The following is a 15,262-nucleotide window of genomic DNA, read 5'->3' on the forward strand; positions in this document are numbered from 1 at the left end:
GGGATCTGTGACCCATGGGACCGCACCTCTGAGGCGCCCTGGCAACGGTTATGTCCAGCCTGAGGAGGAGCTGGGGGTGGCCAGAGGAGAACCGACTCTTCCCCATCTCCGTTCCCTCTGGAATGGGGGCAATGGAGAGAGCAGAGAGGGGGGGACAGGGTCCGAGACCCCCAGAGGGCGGGAGGATGGTGCGAAGCGGGAACCCCAAAGGAAATGGGTTAAAGGAAGGGCCGGGGCCGACGGTGCCTAAAGGGAAGAGTTCTAGGTGGCTGCGAGGGCAGTCGGGGCTCCAGGTCACTGGGTGTCAGGGTGTATCTGTCCACCTCCCCCCACTTACCGTCTTTGGTGTGGAGAAGGGGGGGAAGGGTCCTGGCCTGAGGGTGTGTGGGGGGGTGGACGGACCAGTGAGAGAGGCCCAGAGAGAGAGCCGGACGGGGCTACCCCTCCCCCCTTCCCCCGCCAGAACTTGGGCTTGTCCTGTTTGACGTGCCCGCCACAGGGGGCGGGGAGGGGGTACTGACCCAAAGAGCGAGCGCCCCGCGGCTCTGTCCTCCCGGCCGCCCAGTCCCGGCCAGGGCGCTGCCCGGCTCAGGCGCAGCGCCCCCGAGTCCAGGATGGAGGTAGGCGCGGGCTGCGGCCCGGGGGGCGCGGTTCTCGGGGGAACCCCGCGGGGGTGGAGCTGGAAGGGCACCTGCTGAGGTCCTCGGCCGGGGGTCTGCAGGGGGGACGGCAGTTCCGGGGAGGAGGCGGGGAGGGCGGGGAGGGAGGGCTGCGGAGGGGTCTGGCCCCCGCCCGCGCCCCCGGGCTCGGGTCGGGACAGCGCCTCCTGCTGGCAGGGCGCGGCCGCGCGGGGAGAGCGGCGGGACCCCGGGCGGGCGCAGCCACCTGCGGGGCGTGCGCGGCCCCCGGGGCGGGCGAGCCGGGGTGCGCCGCCGCCCGCCCGCGAGGAGCCCCCTCGCCTCGTCCCTCCCTTCCGAGAGGCTGAGGCCGCAGCGCCAGAACCCGGGACCGGGGGGGGGGGGGGGTGACAGCAGGGGCGCCGGCGCCGGGCGCATCCCGCCCGCGCTGTCTCGAAATGGATCCCGCTGGAGCCACAGGGTCCGGGAGGGCGGAGGAGCGGGGCTTGCCCGGAACCCAGAGCAGGCGCCTCGGCACGCGGGCAGGCAAGCAGTCCCCGAGCCTTCTTCCTTTCCGGGCCCTTCCTCCGCCGTGGTCCTGCTGGAGGCCACGGCGGGGTCCGCGGAGCATTTCTGTTTCGGGCAGCTTCCGCCTAAAGCTCAAGAATGAAGGCAGCCTCGAGCCACTCTCGCCCTTCTGTGGCGGCGATGGGCGCTCCAGAGTCCTTTCCGTGCTGGGGTGGGAGTTGAGGAAGAAGCGGAGGGGGGAGGGGGCGAAGGGAAGGGGGGCAAGAGATGGGGCTGGAAGGGCAGTGGGAGGCGCCCAGAGAAACTGAGCAGAGGTCAGAGCGGGGAGGAAGAGTCGGAGAGGGAGAGAGGCTGGAAGGCGAGGCGAAGGAAGAGCGAGAGAGACTGACAGAGGCGCCGAGACAGCAGGGGAGAGGGAGGGAGGAGGGAAGGGGGAGGGAACCCGGCAAGAGGGAGGGGAGCGGGCGGCGGAGCCGGGCGGGCGTGGGGCGAGACCAGGCGTGCAGGCGGCTGCCCGTGCGCGGAGCCGCGGCCCGGTCCTGCTCCCGCCTCGGAGCCCCGGGCCCGGGGGAGGGGCAGAGACCGCGAGCCCGGTCTATGTCTTTTTCTGACTCCAGTGCAACCTTTCTGCTGAATGAGGTAACCGCGGGCCCCCTCCCTAATGGGTGGGAGGGGAGGGAGACCGGAGGAGGGGAGGCTAAGAGGGGAAGAGGGAGAGGCCAGAGCTGTCAGCTCCTTAGCTGGGAGGGGAGGGGAGGACTGCCCTGGGAAGCTGGGGAAGGGGCTAGACTAGAGGATGGACAGGGGAGGGCTCTGCTAAGCCATCCCTGGTGCCACTCCCTGAATTCTCTGGGGACAGCTTAGCAGCTAGAACGCAGCTGTTGGGGACTCCTGGAGGGAGGACTTTCCTGAGGGTCTGTCTCCCTGCCTTGATTTCCCCTTCAATGCTCAGGGATTGGGATCTGCCCAGCTTCCTGGAGCACTGAGAGAAGAAACTCAAATATGTATTCTGGAGGCACCCAAGAAATCTAGCTCCCAAACCTGGTTATTCAGGCTTCGCCCTCTCTGTCCTGCTCCGAAGCCCCGGCACCTGCCAGCTGCCAGTCTAATAGCTCTCTTCCAGGCAGGGTTAGGCAAGAGGAATCTTCCCCTAAGGTGGCTCTGGACCCTTATCCCCTTTTGCCCTCAGCATTGTCCCCTTAGGCCCAGGCATGGGAAAGAAAATGGTTAGGGATACTGACATGCCCTTCGAGGCACGGGAAGCCACGGGGTTGGCCTGAGAACTGGACCAGCAGGTGTGGGTGAGGTGAGACACGGAAGGGGGCATTAGGTAGCAACCCAGAGGTATGGGAAAGAGAAAGGGAGGCTCTGAAGCTCCTGCAGGACCCAGGGGACGGGCCCAGGTATCAGGCGCTTGGACCTGTCTCCTGGGGTTTGTTGGCATGGCAATTCATGCCTCATGAGCAGACTTGGGCACACTGTCCCAGATGGGGATGAGGACAACAAGGTGTATGGGGAAGGAGGGCTGCTGGTGGCAGATCCACTGTTATCTGCAGTCCCCAGGACGCCCTGGGAGTAGGGAGAGCCCCCAAAGCAGATGCCAGCAGAGTAGATTCAGGGATGGGGATTGAAGCAGCTGCCTCAGCATCCATCTTCTTCACTGGGTTCCTCTTCCTGAAGAGAGCACCTCTTATTCTTTCATTCCTCATACCTCCTCTCTGCCCCTCTGGAAGGAAAGAAGAAATTGAAGAGGCAGAGAGAGTGAAAGCAGAGGCTACAAGGAATTCTGAGGAAGTGGGAGAGGGCACATCAGTGAGAGAGCAGAGTGTCTGGGGATTCCCAATCCAGAAGCAGCCAATATATAGTAACTCCAAATGATGCCTGACTTGGGAGAGGGAGCTGTGAAGGCAGACTGCACCTGAAATAGTGATTGGCTCCCCCCACTGGAGGGTTTCCAGCCAGGACCAGTTTGCCAAACCCAGCAGAAGGAAGATGCTGGGCTCGGCTGGACCACCTTCAAGGGTAGACAGGTGAAAGGCAGACTAAAGATAGCCTTAAGATAAAGCCCCTTCTCTTCTCCTTTCCAAGGAAACACGAACAAGTGACACAGAGGTGAAGCTGGTTGATTTAGGTGATCTACTCTCCCATGCAATTCCACCAAAGATTTCATCAAACCCACTCAGGGTTTTGGCTTCCGGAGTCTCCTCTCATCCTAGAGCTAAAGCAGGGAGGGACTGGGAATTACTCAGAGCAGGTGCTCCATAAAGGTTTGTGGAAGAAATACATAAATGAGTGAGCAGAGACGGGTAAGGAGCATTTAGTGGCCTATCTCAGGGACTCCAAGTTTCAAAGCTAAAAGGGCCTCAAGAAAGTCTAGCCCCGCCTCCTCTTTTCAAGGAGTGAGAAACAGCCTCAGGGAGAGGGACTCGTGGGATCACAGAGCTTATTAGTGGCATGGCCAAAAGTAACAGGCCGGTGTCTTGACTTTCAAACGCCTATCAGCCACTATACCACATCCCCCTTCCTGCTACCCGCCCCCCCATTCCCCACCCCTGTCTCTTGGACAGAGGGGCCCCTATTCTAAACTCTTTCCTCCCTCTCATTACTGAGAGGGAAAGCAGCAGCATCACTAAATGGTTATTAAGGTGCTAATAATAATCCCTCACAATTGGGCAAGGACTTTTGGTTTATGGAGACCCTTACACCCCCATTTTCTTACCTCATCCTCACAATGAGGGTGTGAGAAACTGGGAATGGAGGACTGAGAGCTCAGCGATGAGAGCCCAGGTACTTAGGCCTCACCCAGAGTGTAATCACCGCCCACGGGGGGGGGGGGGGGGGGGGGGGATGATCTAGGCCATCAATCAGAATTCAAAGGGCTAATTTTGCTCAGGAGATGAAAAGAGGAGGCAGCTCAAATGAGGAGATCTTTGGGGAAACTTCCTCAAGATAAGGGCTCCTCTGAAGGAGAGGGACTGGTGCAGGGTGGTCCCTGAAACACTGGATACCTACCCCTCAACCTTTTGCTAAGGAGAGAATCCGGGGAGGCTCGCCCTTTCCCCCTCCCAGACCCGCTGTGGCCAGGGTCCTCCTTTGCATCCCACCCACAACAATTCCCCCTACCTCCACCCTCTGGTTTGCTTCTTTCCCCCTCCCTGCGGGCCCACCTAAGACAGCCTCTCCCGACTCCAGTTCCCAAGAGGGTGCCTCGGCCCTGCGTGGCACAGTCCCTGGCAGGAAAGTGAGGAAGACTAGGACGAAACCTGCCGCCTAGCCCAGCCCCCCACTCCCCACCCCCACCCCCAGTACTGTTGGGCAACCTGACGCTTTGCTGCCGCCCCATCTCCGGGCACCTGTTGGGGCAGGGGTTGCTTTCAGGGCCTTGGCCTGGTGTCGCCAAACCCATTCCTCCCCAGGGCCACGGAGAGGTTTGTTTTCAGAGTCACCCGAACAGCCCGGGCCCAGACACGCCGCCCTCTCACCTGGGGCTCCTCCCCCGCGGGCGGCGCCCCTCCCCCACCCTCCCCGGCTTCCCTCAGTCTCCCCACTTCCCGGTCTCCGCCCCCCCACCCATCCTCCCTCGGCCTCCGTCCCTCTCCTCTCTCTTTCCTGCCTCCCGGGAACCCGCGCCCTCCCCTCTCCCGGCTGGAGCCCCGTCTCCCTCCCCGGCTCGGGGCCCCGTCCCCTCCCCCGCGCCAGCCCTTTGTTTCCCGGCGGAGTATTTCCTGGGTTGCGGAGCGTCTCGGTCCCCGCATCTCTCCTCGCCCCGCCTCCTCCCAGCCTGGGTCCGCCCCGCCCGCAGTCTCTCCTCCCTTTCCGCCCCGCCGCCCCTCTGCCCCATAGGTGCTCTGGCACCCACCTTCTCCCCAGCTCCGGGCCACCACCCGCTCCCGGCCCAGGCCCGGGCTCCCCCAGGGGCCTGCGCCCCCCGCCGCCACCCCCGCCTCTCCCGGGGAGGGGGGCGGCTGGGCGGGCACTGTTGTTGGAGGAGCCGGCGCCAGATTCCTCAGCGGCTCCTGGGGTGGGACCAGCCGGGTTTGGGGTGGGGGGGATGTGGAGTGGAGGGGGAGCGGGGCTCTGAGCTGGGAGCAGCTGGTCTTCGCGGCTCGCTCCCTCCTTCGCGCGCTCTCGCTCGCCGCCGCCGCCCGCGGGGCTGCGGGGCTCGCTGGCATCTCTCGGGCGCGGCCGCTGCCTTCGCCCCTGCCTCCGGGCCGCTCCCGCCCCCGGCGCCGCGCGATTCCCCCCCACCCGGACTCCCCCATGTATGACGACTCCTACGTGCCCGGGTTTGAGGACTCGGAGGCGGTGAGTGCCCGCGGTGGGGGTGGGGAAGTTGGCGCGACACCTCCCTTCCTCGGGACCCTTCCCGCAGTTCAGGAGTTTGAAAAAACGCCTCAGTGGCAGGGCAGGGGTGGGGGCGCTCTAGGAAAGTGGGGAGCCACGGGCTACCCAGTGCCCCAGTCCTAGACCAAGGGGGCATCGGGTGGGTGCGAGAAGGGGCCAGGGTGGGGGAAAGGCCGGGCAGGTGGCTCCAAAGCATGGGACAGGAGGGGTGGAGGCTAAGGGCACCCAGGCTTTAGAGGGGGCAGGCGCAACGTCTCGAGTTCCAAGAGGAGGATCTGTGGGAGCTGAACACAACAGCTGCAGGAGAACCTGGGGCTCTGGAGGAGGGGGACATTCCAGACCTGTGCCCCAAGTCCAGAAAAAATCAGGGACCCTGGGAGAGCAGCAGGGATCTGGTCCCAGCCTCTTCACCAAAAGGGATCCCAAAACTTGAAGATCTCTGTTAGCCCTTTCCTCCCTCCCTCCCTGCACATTGCCTCTTCTCCTCACCCTTCCTTTAGCCCAGCATCTGATACCAGCTGAAACCCAGGCACCCAGCACATGGGTGGGCCAGTTGACCAAGGATCATCCGTTAAACAGCCCCTGCTGAGCCTCCCTCATAGCAGCGGGCACCCTGAGTCTCTGCTCAGCATGGAGGGCCTGGAGGTGAGGCCAGAGGAGCTGAGGGCCTGGGGTTGGAGAGGAAGCTCCTTGCTCAGAGAACCAGGCAACCGATAAATATTTAATTCTCCTCTTTGCTTTTATCTCCTGACCCACTGAGACAAAGCACTTCATTAGGCAGTGATTCCCGGATCTCAGAGCTCGGAGAGAGTACCTAGAAAGATGGGCAAGGATGGAGAGCAGCTGCTCAGCCCCCTGGAGCTACCCACCTTCCCTTTAACCTGAAGAAGGCCTGGTTGGAAGGGGATCACTCGATGTCTTCGAAGGGGCCCCCTGACTGGTGTGGAGGGTAGAGCTGTGTGGTTGCCAGCACTGCTGGGTCTGAAAAGGAAGTCCGTTCAAGCCCTCTCCCACCTCCTGCTGCCAGGCTCAGGATAGAGGAGTGCTAGGTCTCAGAACAGGCAGCTGTCAGTCCTTTCCTGGGCCTGGGCTTCTGCTGGGCCAGCTCCCCGTCGGGCCTCTGGGGCTAATCACCTAGCAGCTAGAGCGGATCATTTTCAAGGCCCTAGTGGATACTTCTTCTCTGACAATTGAAGCGACAGCTGGCATGGCCCAGGGTGCCAACACAAGCCGGAGAAGGAACCTCTCTGTAGGGCTGGAGGGGGCCAGGAAGTATTTTGCATTCCTGGAGTGAAGGCAGGGGCTGCCGCAAGGTGGATGGCGTTTGGGGGCAGTATCTGGACGTACTGCTCCCTCCCTGCCCCTTTCTAGTTCCTGCGTCCCCTGCCCCCACGTCCTTTTCTCTTGCCTGGCTCCTTGCTCTCCCTGAGGCCCCCTCTGAAGCAGTAGGAGGGAGATCAGGCTCTAAATAAATCCATCGGCTCATCTCCCTCCTCTCCTTCCCCCGTGCCAGGCAAGAGTGGAGCTGCAGTCTGCCCACACACTCACCAGGCAAGGGGGGCACCACCAGGGCACTGTGCCAGCTCCTGGCAGCTCCAGAGTACTGAGTCTCTGACTGTTTGGGCATAGCAGGGGATGGGGGAGACAAGGCCCCAGAGTGCACTTGGCAGAGCGGCCCTGGCCTGCCCCAGTGAGGCCAGAGCCTCGGAGATGAGAGCCCTGAGGACTTGGGAGTGATGGAGCAGGGGTTCTGTTCTGGGCACAGCCTATTAAATATTCAGGGATAGAGCCTGTCCTTCCCGTCCTAGGCTGGGACATCAAGATTACTGGTAGGTCGGCAGCCTAGAGGGCAGGGCGTCAGGGTTAGGCTCCTCTCCCAGCTCAGCACTAATGTACTGGTGTCTACTTTTCAAAGTGCGTGGTCCACCTGCCTTTCCTCCGGCTTGCAGCCTACTGGCCCCTGATCTAGAGATGTCAGAGAGGTGTGTCCTGCAGAGGTCTTTATAGTAAGACCCCCGGGAAAGTCCCTCCCCTTCTGCCAGTGCAAAGGCTCCTGCTGGGGCTCAGCCTCTCCTTCCTGCTGCCAAGCAAGCCTCATTTTATCCTCAAGAGAGATGGGAGGGAACTGGATGTGACTCCGAGCGATTGAGCTCCCTGTCTACCACATGGGAGGTCCCGGGGTCAGTTCCCTGTGCCTCCTGGAGAAGGCGAGCTGTGGCGGGCAGGCGCCGCGAGCTGACGCAACAAGATGATGCAACAAAAGACACCAAGAGGAAAGACAGGGAGACACAACAAACCCGGGGGCTGAGGTGGCTCAGGTGATTGAGCACCTCTCTTCCACTTGGGAAGGAGAGAGAGATGGGAAAGAGCAGGTAGACTCTACTCCTCTGTAAAACTAAAGACCTCTTCCTGCTTGTGCTCTCTTCGTGTCTTTGGTTTACCACGGACGGCGTCTATAGCTCAGGCTCTGGGGCCTGGGCTGAGGCCAAGCTGCCAAGGCCTCTTGCCCAAGGCAGGGCTGGGGCGGAGGCCAGGTGGATAGCAGGTGTGGGTTCCCACTGAGAGACTGGTCTCTGCTGCCTTCTGTGAGGTGTTTATGCTCAGTGGACTTGAGGGAATGTTCCTCAACTTGGAAACATTCTGGAAGCTGGTTTAAAGTCTCTTCCCCTACACACACAAACACACAAACCCCTTATCTAGGCTCGCACCTTCTCTTTGCCACCTATACCTCAGAAATGAGGGAAGCATCATTTCTGTCTTTGGCCCATAAAGGGGAGAAACTGAGGCAGAAAGTAAAGATTCCCTTCTCCCTAGACTGAAGGAGAAACTCAGACATCCTGACTTTCTTACTCTTGTCCCAGCTTCCCTTGCTCACTGCCACATCTCTCTCATCGCCCTGAAGATGAGCTCTAGGTTCTGCAAATGCATCCTCATTGCCCAGAGACCCTTGCTATGGGCAGGGCTCAGAGACTTTCCTTGTTCTGCCCACCAAAGATACCTCCCCACCCTGGCCATCCCAGGGTCTGACTCCTTGGCTGGGTTGCCTGGCATGAGCGTGGCCCTTCTCCAGGGCCAGATGTCCCCTTGGCTTGGGGACTGAGGGGGAAATGCGGGCCAGGGGGTAAGCAGGACCCAGCCTCGCCTGTGCCCAGGGAGTAGCTTTGTGTTGCCTTCTCAGCCTGTGTCTTGTTGGCGGCCCACGCTTGGCCAGTTGCCCCAGCAAGGAAAGGCAGCGGGTAGGGAGAGTAAAGGGGAAATAACTTCTGGGAGTTGACAGCTCTGTGCCCTCCTCTTTCCCCTGGAAGGGTAGCGACTGGGGGAGGTGAGGTCTAGGGGGGCGGATGGCTGTATCCAGACACTCAGGCCCAGCACCACGCCAGCCAGCCTCTCTCGACTCTTCCCGGTGGCCTGGACTCCTGCCCGGCGTTTTCAGGGGAGGCAGGGGTCAACAAGAGGGCTGGGTCTCATGGATTCAGAATCGTCTCCAGTATATCATATTTAGTCTCTCTCCCTACTGTCTGCCTCAGAGGACATGGTGGAAGGGAGAAAGGGCAGGAAGAAGTGTGGCAGACTCTGGGCAAAGCTACAGTAGTCCTAGGCATAGGGTTGGGGCCCAGACCTTCATACAGATGGTTGGGCCGACCTTCCTGCAGTGGAGGCCCAGCCTCCACACCCCCCACCACCCATCAGAGACAGGAGGCTGGGGGTGCGCAGCGCATTGCGCGCTGGAGCCTGGGGGTCACAGCCCCTCTCTCTCCCAGGGTTCAGCCGACTCCTATACCAGCCGCCCATCTCTAGACTCGGACGTCTCCCTGGAGGAGGACCGGGAGAGTGCCCGGCGCGAAGTGGAGAGCCAGGCCCAGCAGCAGCTCGAAAGGGCCAAGGTATCGCCTGGGGCCGGGGGCAAGACGGGAGGCCAGGCTGGGTGGAAGCCTGTGCTCGGCCCTGAGTCCTGGAAGGTCGCGGGGCAGGCTGGGTGGGAGTGTGTGTGTGTGTGTGTGTGTGTGTGTGTGTGTGTGTCCACGCATGCGCGCACGTGTGTGTAAAGGGCAGAGCTGCTGACCAACGCCAGGCTCCTCTGCTGGAGCCTCAGCCCTCTGCGGACAGAGTCCTGAAACTGGGAGAGGGGTGGTCCGAGGCTCCTCTCACTTGCGCCGATGGCCACATTCTCCAGCACAAACCCGTGGCATTTGCTGTGAGGACCAATGTCAGCTACTGTGGCGTACTGGATGAGGAGTGCCCAGTCCAGGGCTCTGGAGTCAACTTTGAGGCCAAAGATTTTCTGCACATTAAAGAGGTGATCGACCCCCTAGCCTCCGCCACTTAACTTCCCCACTCCTACCCCAAATGCCTCTTACTTCTTTAGGTCCTCAGTCTCCAAACCCATCATCCTCAACTCTTGTCTTTAACCCGCATCCCTACACCTGCCCCATCTAAGACCTGAACCCCAGCGTCTCCACCCTTCTGCGGCCTGGCTTGGGCCTCAGCCTCCCTGTCTGTCGAGTGAGCAGTTAGATTGGCCGCGTGGCGGCCGCGATGCCTCCCTCTGACTCCTGGACGGCTCAGGCCCCGCTGCCCTTCCCGCTGGCACCCTCTCCTGTCTACCTCCCTCGCACCGCCTTCCTCCGTCCGCTTGGAGCAGTGCCTCCCCGGCTCCTGTGCATTGAAGAGCAGGGGCTGAGGCTCCTCTCACTGACCCGCGCCCCTCCATCCCACCCCCAGAAGTACAGCAACGACTGGTGGATCGGGCGGCTAGTGAAGGAAGGCGGGGACGTGGCCTTCATCCCCAGCCCCCAGCGCCTGGAGAGCATCCGGCTCAAGCAGGAGCAGAAGGCCAGGTGAGCGAAGGGCGGGACTCAGCACTCACTCACCCGGACGAGCACACACTGACCACAGTACACAGCCGGCGCACACACCGCGCGTACGCACGTACCCCACGCCCCCCGATAACACGCACTGCTGTACACGCCCTGCTCTACAAGCATACGCGTACATGCATGTGACCACTAAGTAATGCGCAGACACAAAGAGACGCTCTCCGGCCTCCCTTTCTGCTCTCAGGAGATCCGGGAACCCCTCCAGCCTGAGTGACATTGGCAACCGACGCTCCCCTCCTCCATCTTTAGGTAGCCCCCCGCCCCGCGCCGCCCACCTTGGGTAGGTGGGTGACTAGGACATAGGGGGAGGGAGAACTCTCCCCAGGTTACCCATGTGGGAAGGGGTTGCTGGAGGGATCAAAAGAACAGGGGGAAGCCCAGTATCTCCCCTGGGGAAGGGAGTATTATGCCCCCCGGGCCTTTGTTCCCTCACTGATTTTTAACTTTTTCTTTTCTTTTCCCAAAAGCCAAGCAGAAGCAGAAGCAGGTAAGTCAAAGAGCGGGCCTGGGCTGCGGGGCTCGGGGCTTCTGGCCCTGGGAGCAGTTTTCTTGGCCGTCACTGTTGGAGGGGCAGGGGAATAGGAAAGGGAGGGAGAGCCTGGACCTCTGAAACCGGCCCCCCAGGCAAGTCCGGCAGGGGTCAGGCGCGGGCCGCACTCTGGCACGTTCCTTCCGCAGGCGGAGCATGTCCCCCCGTACGATGTGGTGCCCTCCATGCGGCCTGTCGTGCTGGTGGGCCCCTCTCTCAAGGGCTATGAGGTGAGCGCGGGGGCCCGACCCCACAGCCCGCCACAGGGAGGCCCCGGAGACAGGAGGAAGGGCGTTCCCCCCAGGGCCTGTGCGCTAAGTCCCCAAAGTCAGGTCCGTCCCCTCTGCCAGGTCACAGACATGATGCAGAAGGCTCTCTTCGACTTCCTCAAGCATAGGTTTGATGGCAGGTAAGCCGCCCTGGCCTGGGGTGGGGTGAGAACACCGGAGAAGATCCCTGCCTGCTCCTAGGCCCGTCTTCTCCAAAGGGCACGTTCGCCGGGGCCTGAGGCTCTAGGTGCGGAAGTGAGCTGTGGTTCCGTCTCCACCCCAGGATCTCCATCACCCGCGTCACAGCTGACCTCTCCCTGGCGAAGCGGTCAGTGCTCAACAACCCTGGCAAGAGGACGATCATTGAGCGTTCCTCCGCCCGTTCCAGCATTGGTGAGAAGTCCCGGTCGCCCTGCTGCTCAGCCCGCTAGCGCTAGTGAGAGGCTCGCTCCTACCTTCTCCCTTCCCCGACTCCTTGCTCTCCTGCCCAGCTCCTCCTCTCTGGGCCGCAGGTTCGGTAAAACCCACCCCCGTCTCCTGAATCCCCTGCTCCTCTGCCTGCGAGCGTCTTGACAAACACCCACCTCCCTGCCACTCCTTTTCCTCCACCACTCGGGAACCCCCCACGCCCTGTTGGCGGAAAAAGCGGGTGGGGCCGCTGGTGAGCACCCCTGCCCCCTCCTTCCGTAGCGGAAGTACAGAGTGAGATCGAGCGCATATTCGAGCTGGCCAAATCCCTGCAGCTGGTGGTGTTGGATGCGGATACCATCAACCATCCGGCGCAGCTGGCCAAGACTTCCCTGGCCCCCATCATCGTCTTTGTCAAAGTCTCCTCACCGAAGGTAAGCCAGCAGGGGTGGCGGAGATGGCCCACGGGGCCGCCCCTCCAGAGTGGGGTACAGCTCGGCTCTGTCCCTGCCAAGGGCACCCGGGAGTTACCCTTCCCTGCTGCTCCTGACCGTTCTGACTCATCCTCACCTGCCACTGATGCCATGTCACAGATGGGGAGGGGCAAGCTCTGGTGCTTTCCAGAGTCCTGAGAGAATCCAGACCTCGCCCTCCCCTCCCACCTCAGGTACTCCAGCGCCTCATCCGCTCCCGAGGGAAGTCACAAATGAAGCACTTGACTGTCCAGATGATGGCATACGATAAGCTGGTTCAGTGCCCTCCGGTGAGTGCCTGGATCAGCTACTCCTGTGCCCACCCTTTGTTGTTGTGGTTGTTGTTAAAGATTCATTTTATCTATTTCTCTCTGCCCCCGCATTGTTTTGCAGTTTGCTGTGTTTTTTTTTTCGTGTGCTGGTCTTCTTTTTAGGAGGCCCTGGGAACCAAACCTGGCACCTCCCATGTAGGAGAGAGGCCCCTAATCACTTGAATCACCTCCCTTCCTTGCTTTATTGACTCTCATTCTGTTTTCCTCCTTGTGTCTCCTGTTGCATCTTCCTGTTGATGTACCTGCCTGCCACATCAGCTTGTTGTCTTGCTCTTCTTCTAGGAGGCACCAGGACCTCCCATGTGGGAGTCGGGAGCTCAGTCACTTGAGCCACATCCACTTCCCAAGCCACCTCCACTTTCCCCTGTGCCCACTCTTGTTGCTCCAGGGCTGCAGGAGCAGTAAAGATGGGTGAGGAGCTGCTAAGGAGGGGTCCAAAATTCTCCCCTTTCTCTTCCTTCCCAGGAGTCATTTGATGTGATTCTGGATGAGAACCAGCTGGAGGATGCCTGTGAGCACCTGGCTGAGTACCTAGAGGTTTACTGGAGGGCCACCCACCACCCGGCCCCTGGCCCTGGTCTTCTGGGCCCTCCCAGTGCCATCGCTGGCCTTCAGGTAACCATTTCCAGTGGGCCCAGATCCTCAGGCCAAGCCAACCGAAGTGCTGCCTGCCAAAGCGGAGGCGTGTCCTTGGCCTCTAGTTCAGAAGGCCGAGGGGTTTTAGAGCTCTCAGCTCTGCTGGACCCAGAACTAGTGCAGATGGCAGTGGAACTTCCTGATGAGAGGGAGTAAGTCAGCGAGACGGGTAATCAGAGGTTAGTTTTCTAGGGCTCGAGGGAAACACAATCACCATACCTTTCTCCAGTGTATCTGAAAGGCAAAGCCTGAATTTGGGGGGAGTCAAAAAACTCCAGCTTTCCAAATCCGAAGAGCAAGAACGCTCCAGCATGACTTCCCTTCCTTGCATTATTTCCGGCCGCAGGAATTGAGAGCTGAGGGCCAAGAATCCCCCCACCCTACCAGAGGAGGGAGGGAGGCCAGGTGAGGTCTGGGCCGCTCCCCTTAGAGCCTTTATGTTGCCCCCAGAACCAGCAGCTGCTGGGGGACCGTGGCGAGGAGCACTCGCCCCTGGAGCGGGACAGCTTGATGCCTTCAGATGAGGCCAGCGAGAGCTCACGCCAAGCCTGGACGGGATCTTCGCAGCGGAGCTCCCGCCACCTGGAGGAGGACTATGCAGATGCCTACCAGGACCTGTACCAGCCTCACCGCCAACACACCTCGGGGCTGCCCAGCGCTAACGGGCATGACCCCCAGGACCGGCTCCTCGCCCGGGACTCGGAGCACAACCACAATGACCGGAACTGGCAGCGCAACCGGCCCTGGCCCAAGGATAGTTACTGACCGCTCCAGCTGCCCTCCGCAGGCAGGCACAGGCCCGGCTGACCGGGGCGCCCCCTCCAGGCAGGTTGGCGTTAGAACTGGCATTCGGCCGGCACTAGGCTCAGCCCCCACGACCCCTGCCCAGGCCCAGCTCCGGGGTTGCCTGGGGTCCCAAGGTTCTGGGAGAAGCAGGGGGCCCCCTCACCTCCCGGGCACAGTGACCCCCCCTAGGCTCCCATTCCGGGTCCTGGCTGTGTGTTCTGCACCCCTGGCACCTCCCTCTCCTCCTGCACAAGAAGCTGCCCCACCGGGCAGTGCCCTCAGGCCAGGATCCCCTTAGCAGGGACTTTCCCACCAGACTCAGGGACGGATGCCCCCTCAAAGTGACAAGAGGGGAGGGATGGGGGCAGTGTGGCCTGAGGAAGAAACCAGACCCCTGACCAGGCACAAGTCCTGACTGTCGAAGGGCTCAGGGGTTGGGCTTTGGGGTCCAAGAGCCTCCTCTCGCCTCACTGCCGTGCGTTAGGAACGAGATTCAGAGCCCCTCGGTGGCACTCCACTCCCCGCCGGGGTGGGGCATCCGAGGACTAGACGAGCAGCCGGCAGGTTAGGCCGAGGCCAGGGACCTCCGGGCTGAAGCTTTTGGAGGGAAGGCCCCTCCTCGTTCTGCCAGGAGGCTTCTTAACATCTGGCAGGACTGGGGACCAGGAGGACAGTCAAGCAAAGGGAGGGCGGGAGCCAGTCCTGACTTGGGGTTTGGGGCGGGGGAGGGCATGTGTAGCACAGAAAGTATGGAACAGCTTCAAGGGCCTCATCCCCCTCATTCTTTTGCCCTTGCATCCCATCATCTCTCTACTTGGCCCTCATGCCCCCTGGGAGATATGAGCCCCCAATTTGATTCCCTCATTCATAGCTGCTGCTTGTTAAGTTAGAGTTAGATGGGGAGAGATGGGACACAGTGGACAGACCCCAGAGGCCTTGTCAACCCGGCTACCCTCGCCTTATGGCTCTAGTGTGTGACCTGCAGAGCATGTTCCACAAGACCCTGTCCCCACTGCACTGCCATCACTAATAAACACCATGCACAGTCCCTCAGGCTTCTGTTGTCTGCTGACTCCGGAAGCCAGGCTCCTCCTGGCCTGGCCCCAGCCTGGAGGAAGTAATGGAGTGTCGTGGCCTCCCTCCTCTCACAGGATCCATCGAGTGGGAAGGAACGGGCAGAGCTGGGGGAGGCACCACACTCCCTGATGCTCGCTTCCCGGCCTCCCACCCGGGTCTCTGAAGGGAGACATTTACAGATGGCACTTGTTCTGGGAGGTGAGGAGGCCACCTAATCACAGCTTCACACTGTCCCTGCCTCAGGCCGCAAAGGCTCCTAGGAGCTGCAACTTAACTCCTTGTACCCGTCGCATTCTGAGGGTGGAGGAAGAGCACCTGAACAAGAGGGGCCTCTGTGGGAGTCCCCAGGCCTTGCTGCGCCCTCACAACCTAACCCAGCCGGCGGC

General features: G+C 61.4%; 1 protein-coding gene across 4 annotated transcripts; it reads left to right on the top strand.

Moving 5' to 3' along the window:
• Positions 1 to 568: 568 nt before the first annotated feature.
• CACNB3 (calcium voltage-gated channel auxiliary subunit beta 3) lies at positions 569 to 14,847 on the top strand. Of its 4 annotated transcripts, XM_012522486.4 has the most exons (14): positions 5,286 to 5,450; positions 5,990 to 6,134; positions 9,251 to 9,373; positions 9,664 to 9,786; positions 10,212 to 10,327; positions 10,551 to 10,615; positions 10,834 to 10,853; positions 11,045 to 11,125; positions 11,246 to 11,304; positions 11,448 to 11,557; positions 11,855 to 12,006; positions 12,240 to 12,335; positions 12,843 to 12,992; positions 13,464 to 14,847. In XM_012522486.4, exons 2-14 carry the CDS (start codon positions 6,030 to 6,032, stop codon positions 13,776 to 13,778), a joined length of 1,515 nt encoding a protein of 504 aa, XP_012377940.1. In that variant the 5' UTR covers positions 5,286 to 5,450; positions 5,990 to 6,029; the 3' UTR covers positions 13,779 to 14,847. The 4 variants fall into 4 exon arrangements, with proteins under 4 accessions (XP_058163891.1, XP_004446990.1, XP_004446989.2 ...); XM_058307908.1 differs by lacking the exons at positions 5,286 to 5,450; positions 5,990 to 6,134 and adding an exon at positions 569 to 620; XM_004446933.4 differs by lacking the exons at positions 5,286 to 5,450; positions 5,990 to 6,134 and adding an exon at positions 1,620 to 1,784.
• The last annotated feature ends 415 nt before the right edge of the window (positions 14,848 to 15,262 follow it).

Source organism: Dasypus novemcinctus, chromosome 12 (assembly GCF_030445035.2).
Source record: "Dasypus novemcinctus isolate mDasNov1 chromosome 12, mDasNov1.1.hap2, whole genome shotgun sequence".
Taxonomy (NCBI): domain Eukaryota; kingdom Metazoa; phylum Chordata; class Mammalia; order Cingulata; family Dasypodidae; genus Dasypus; species Dasypus novemcinctus.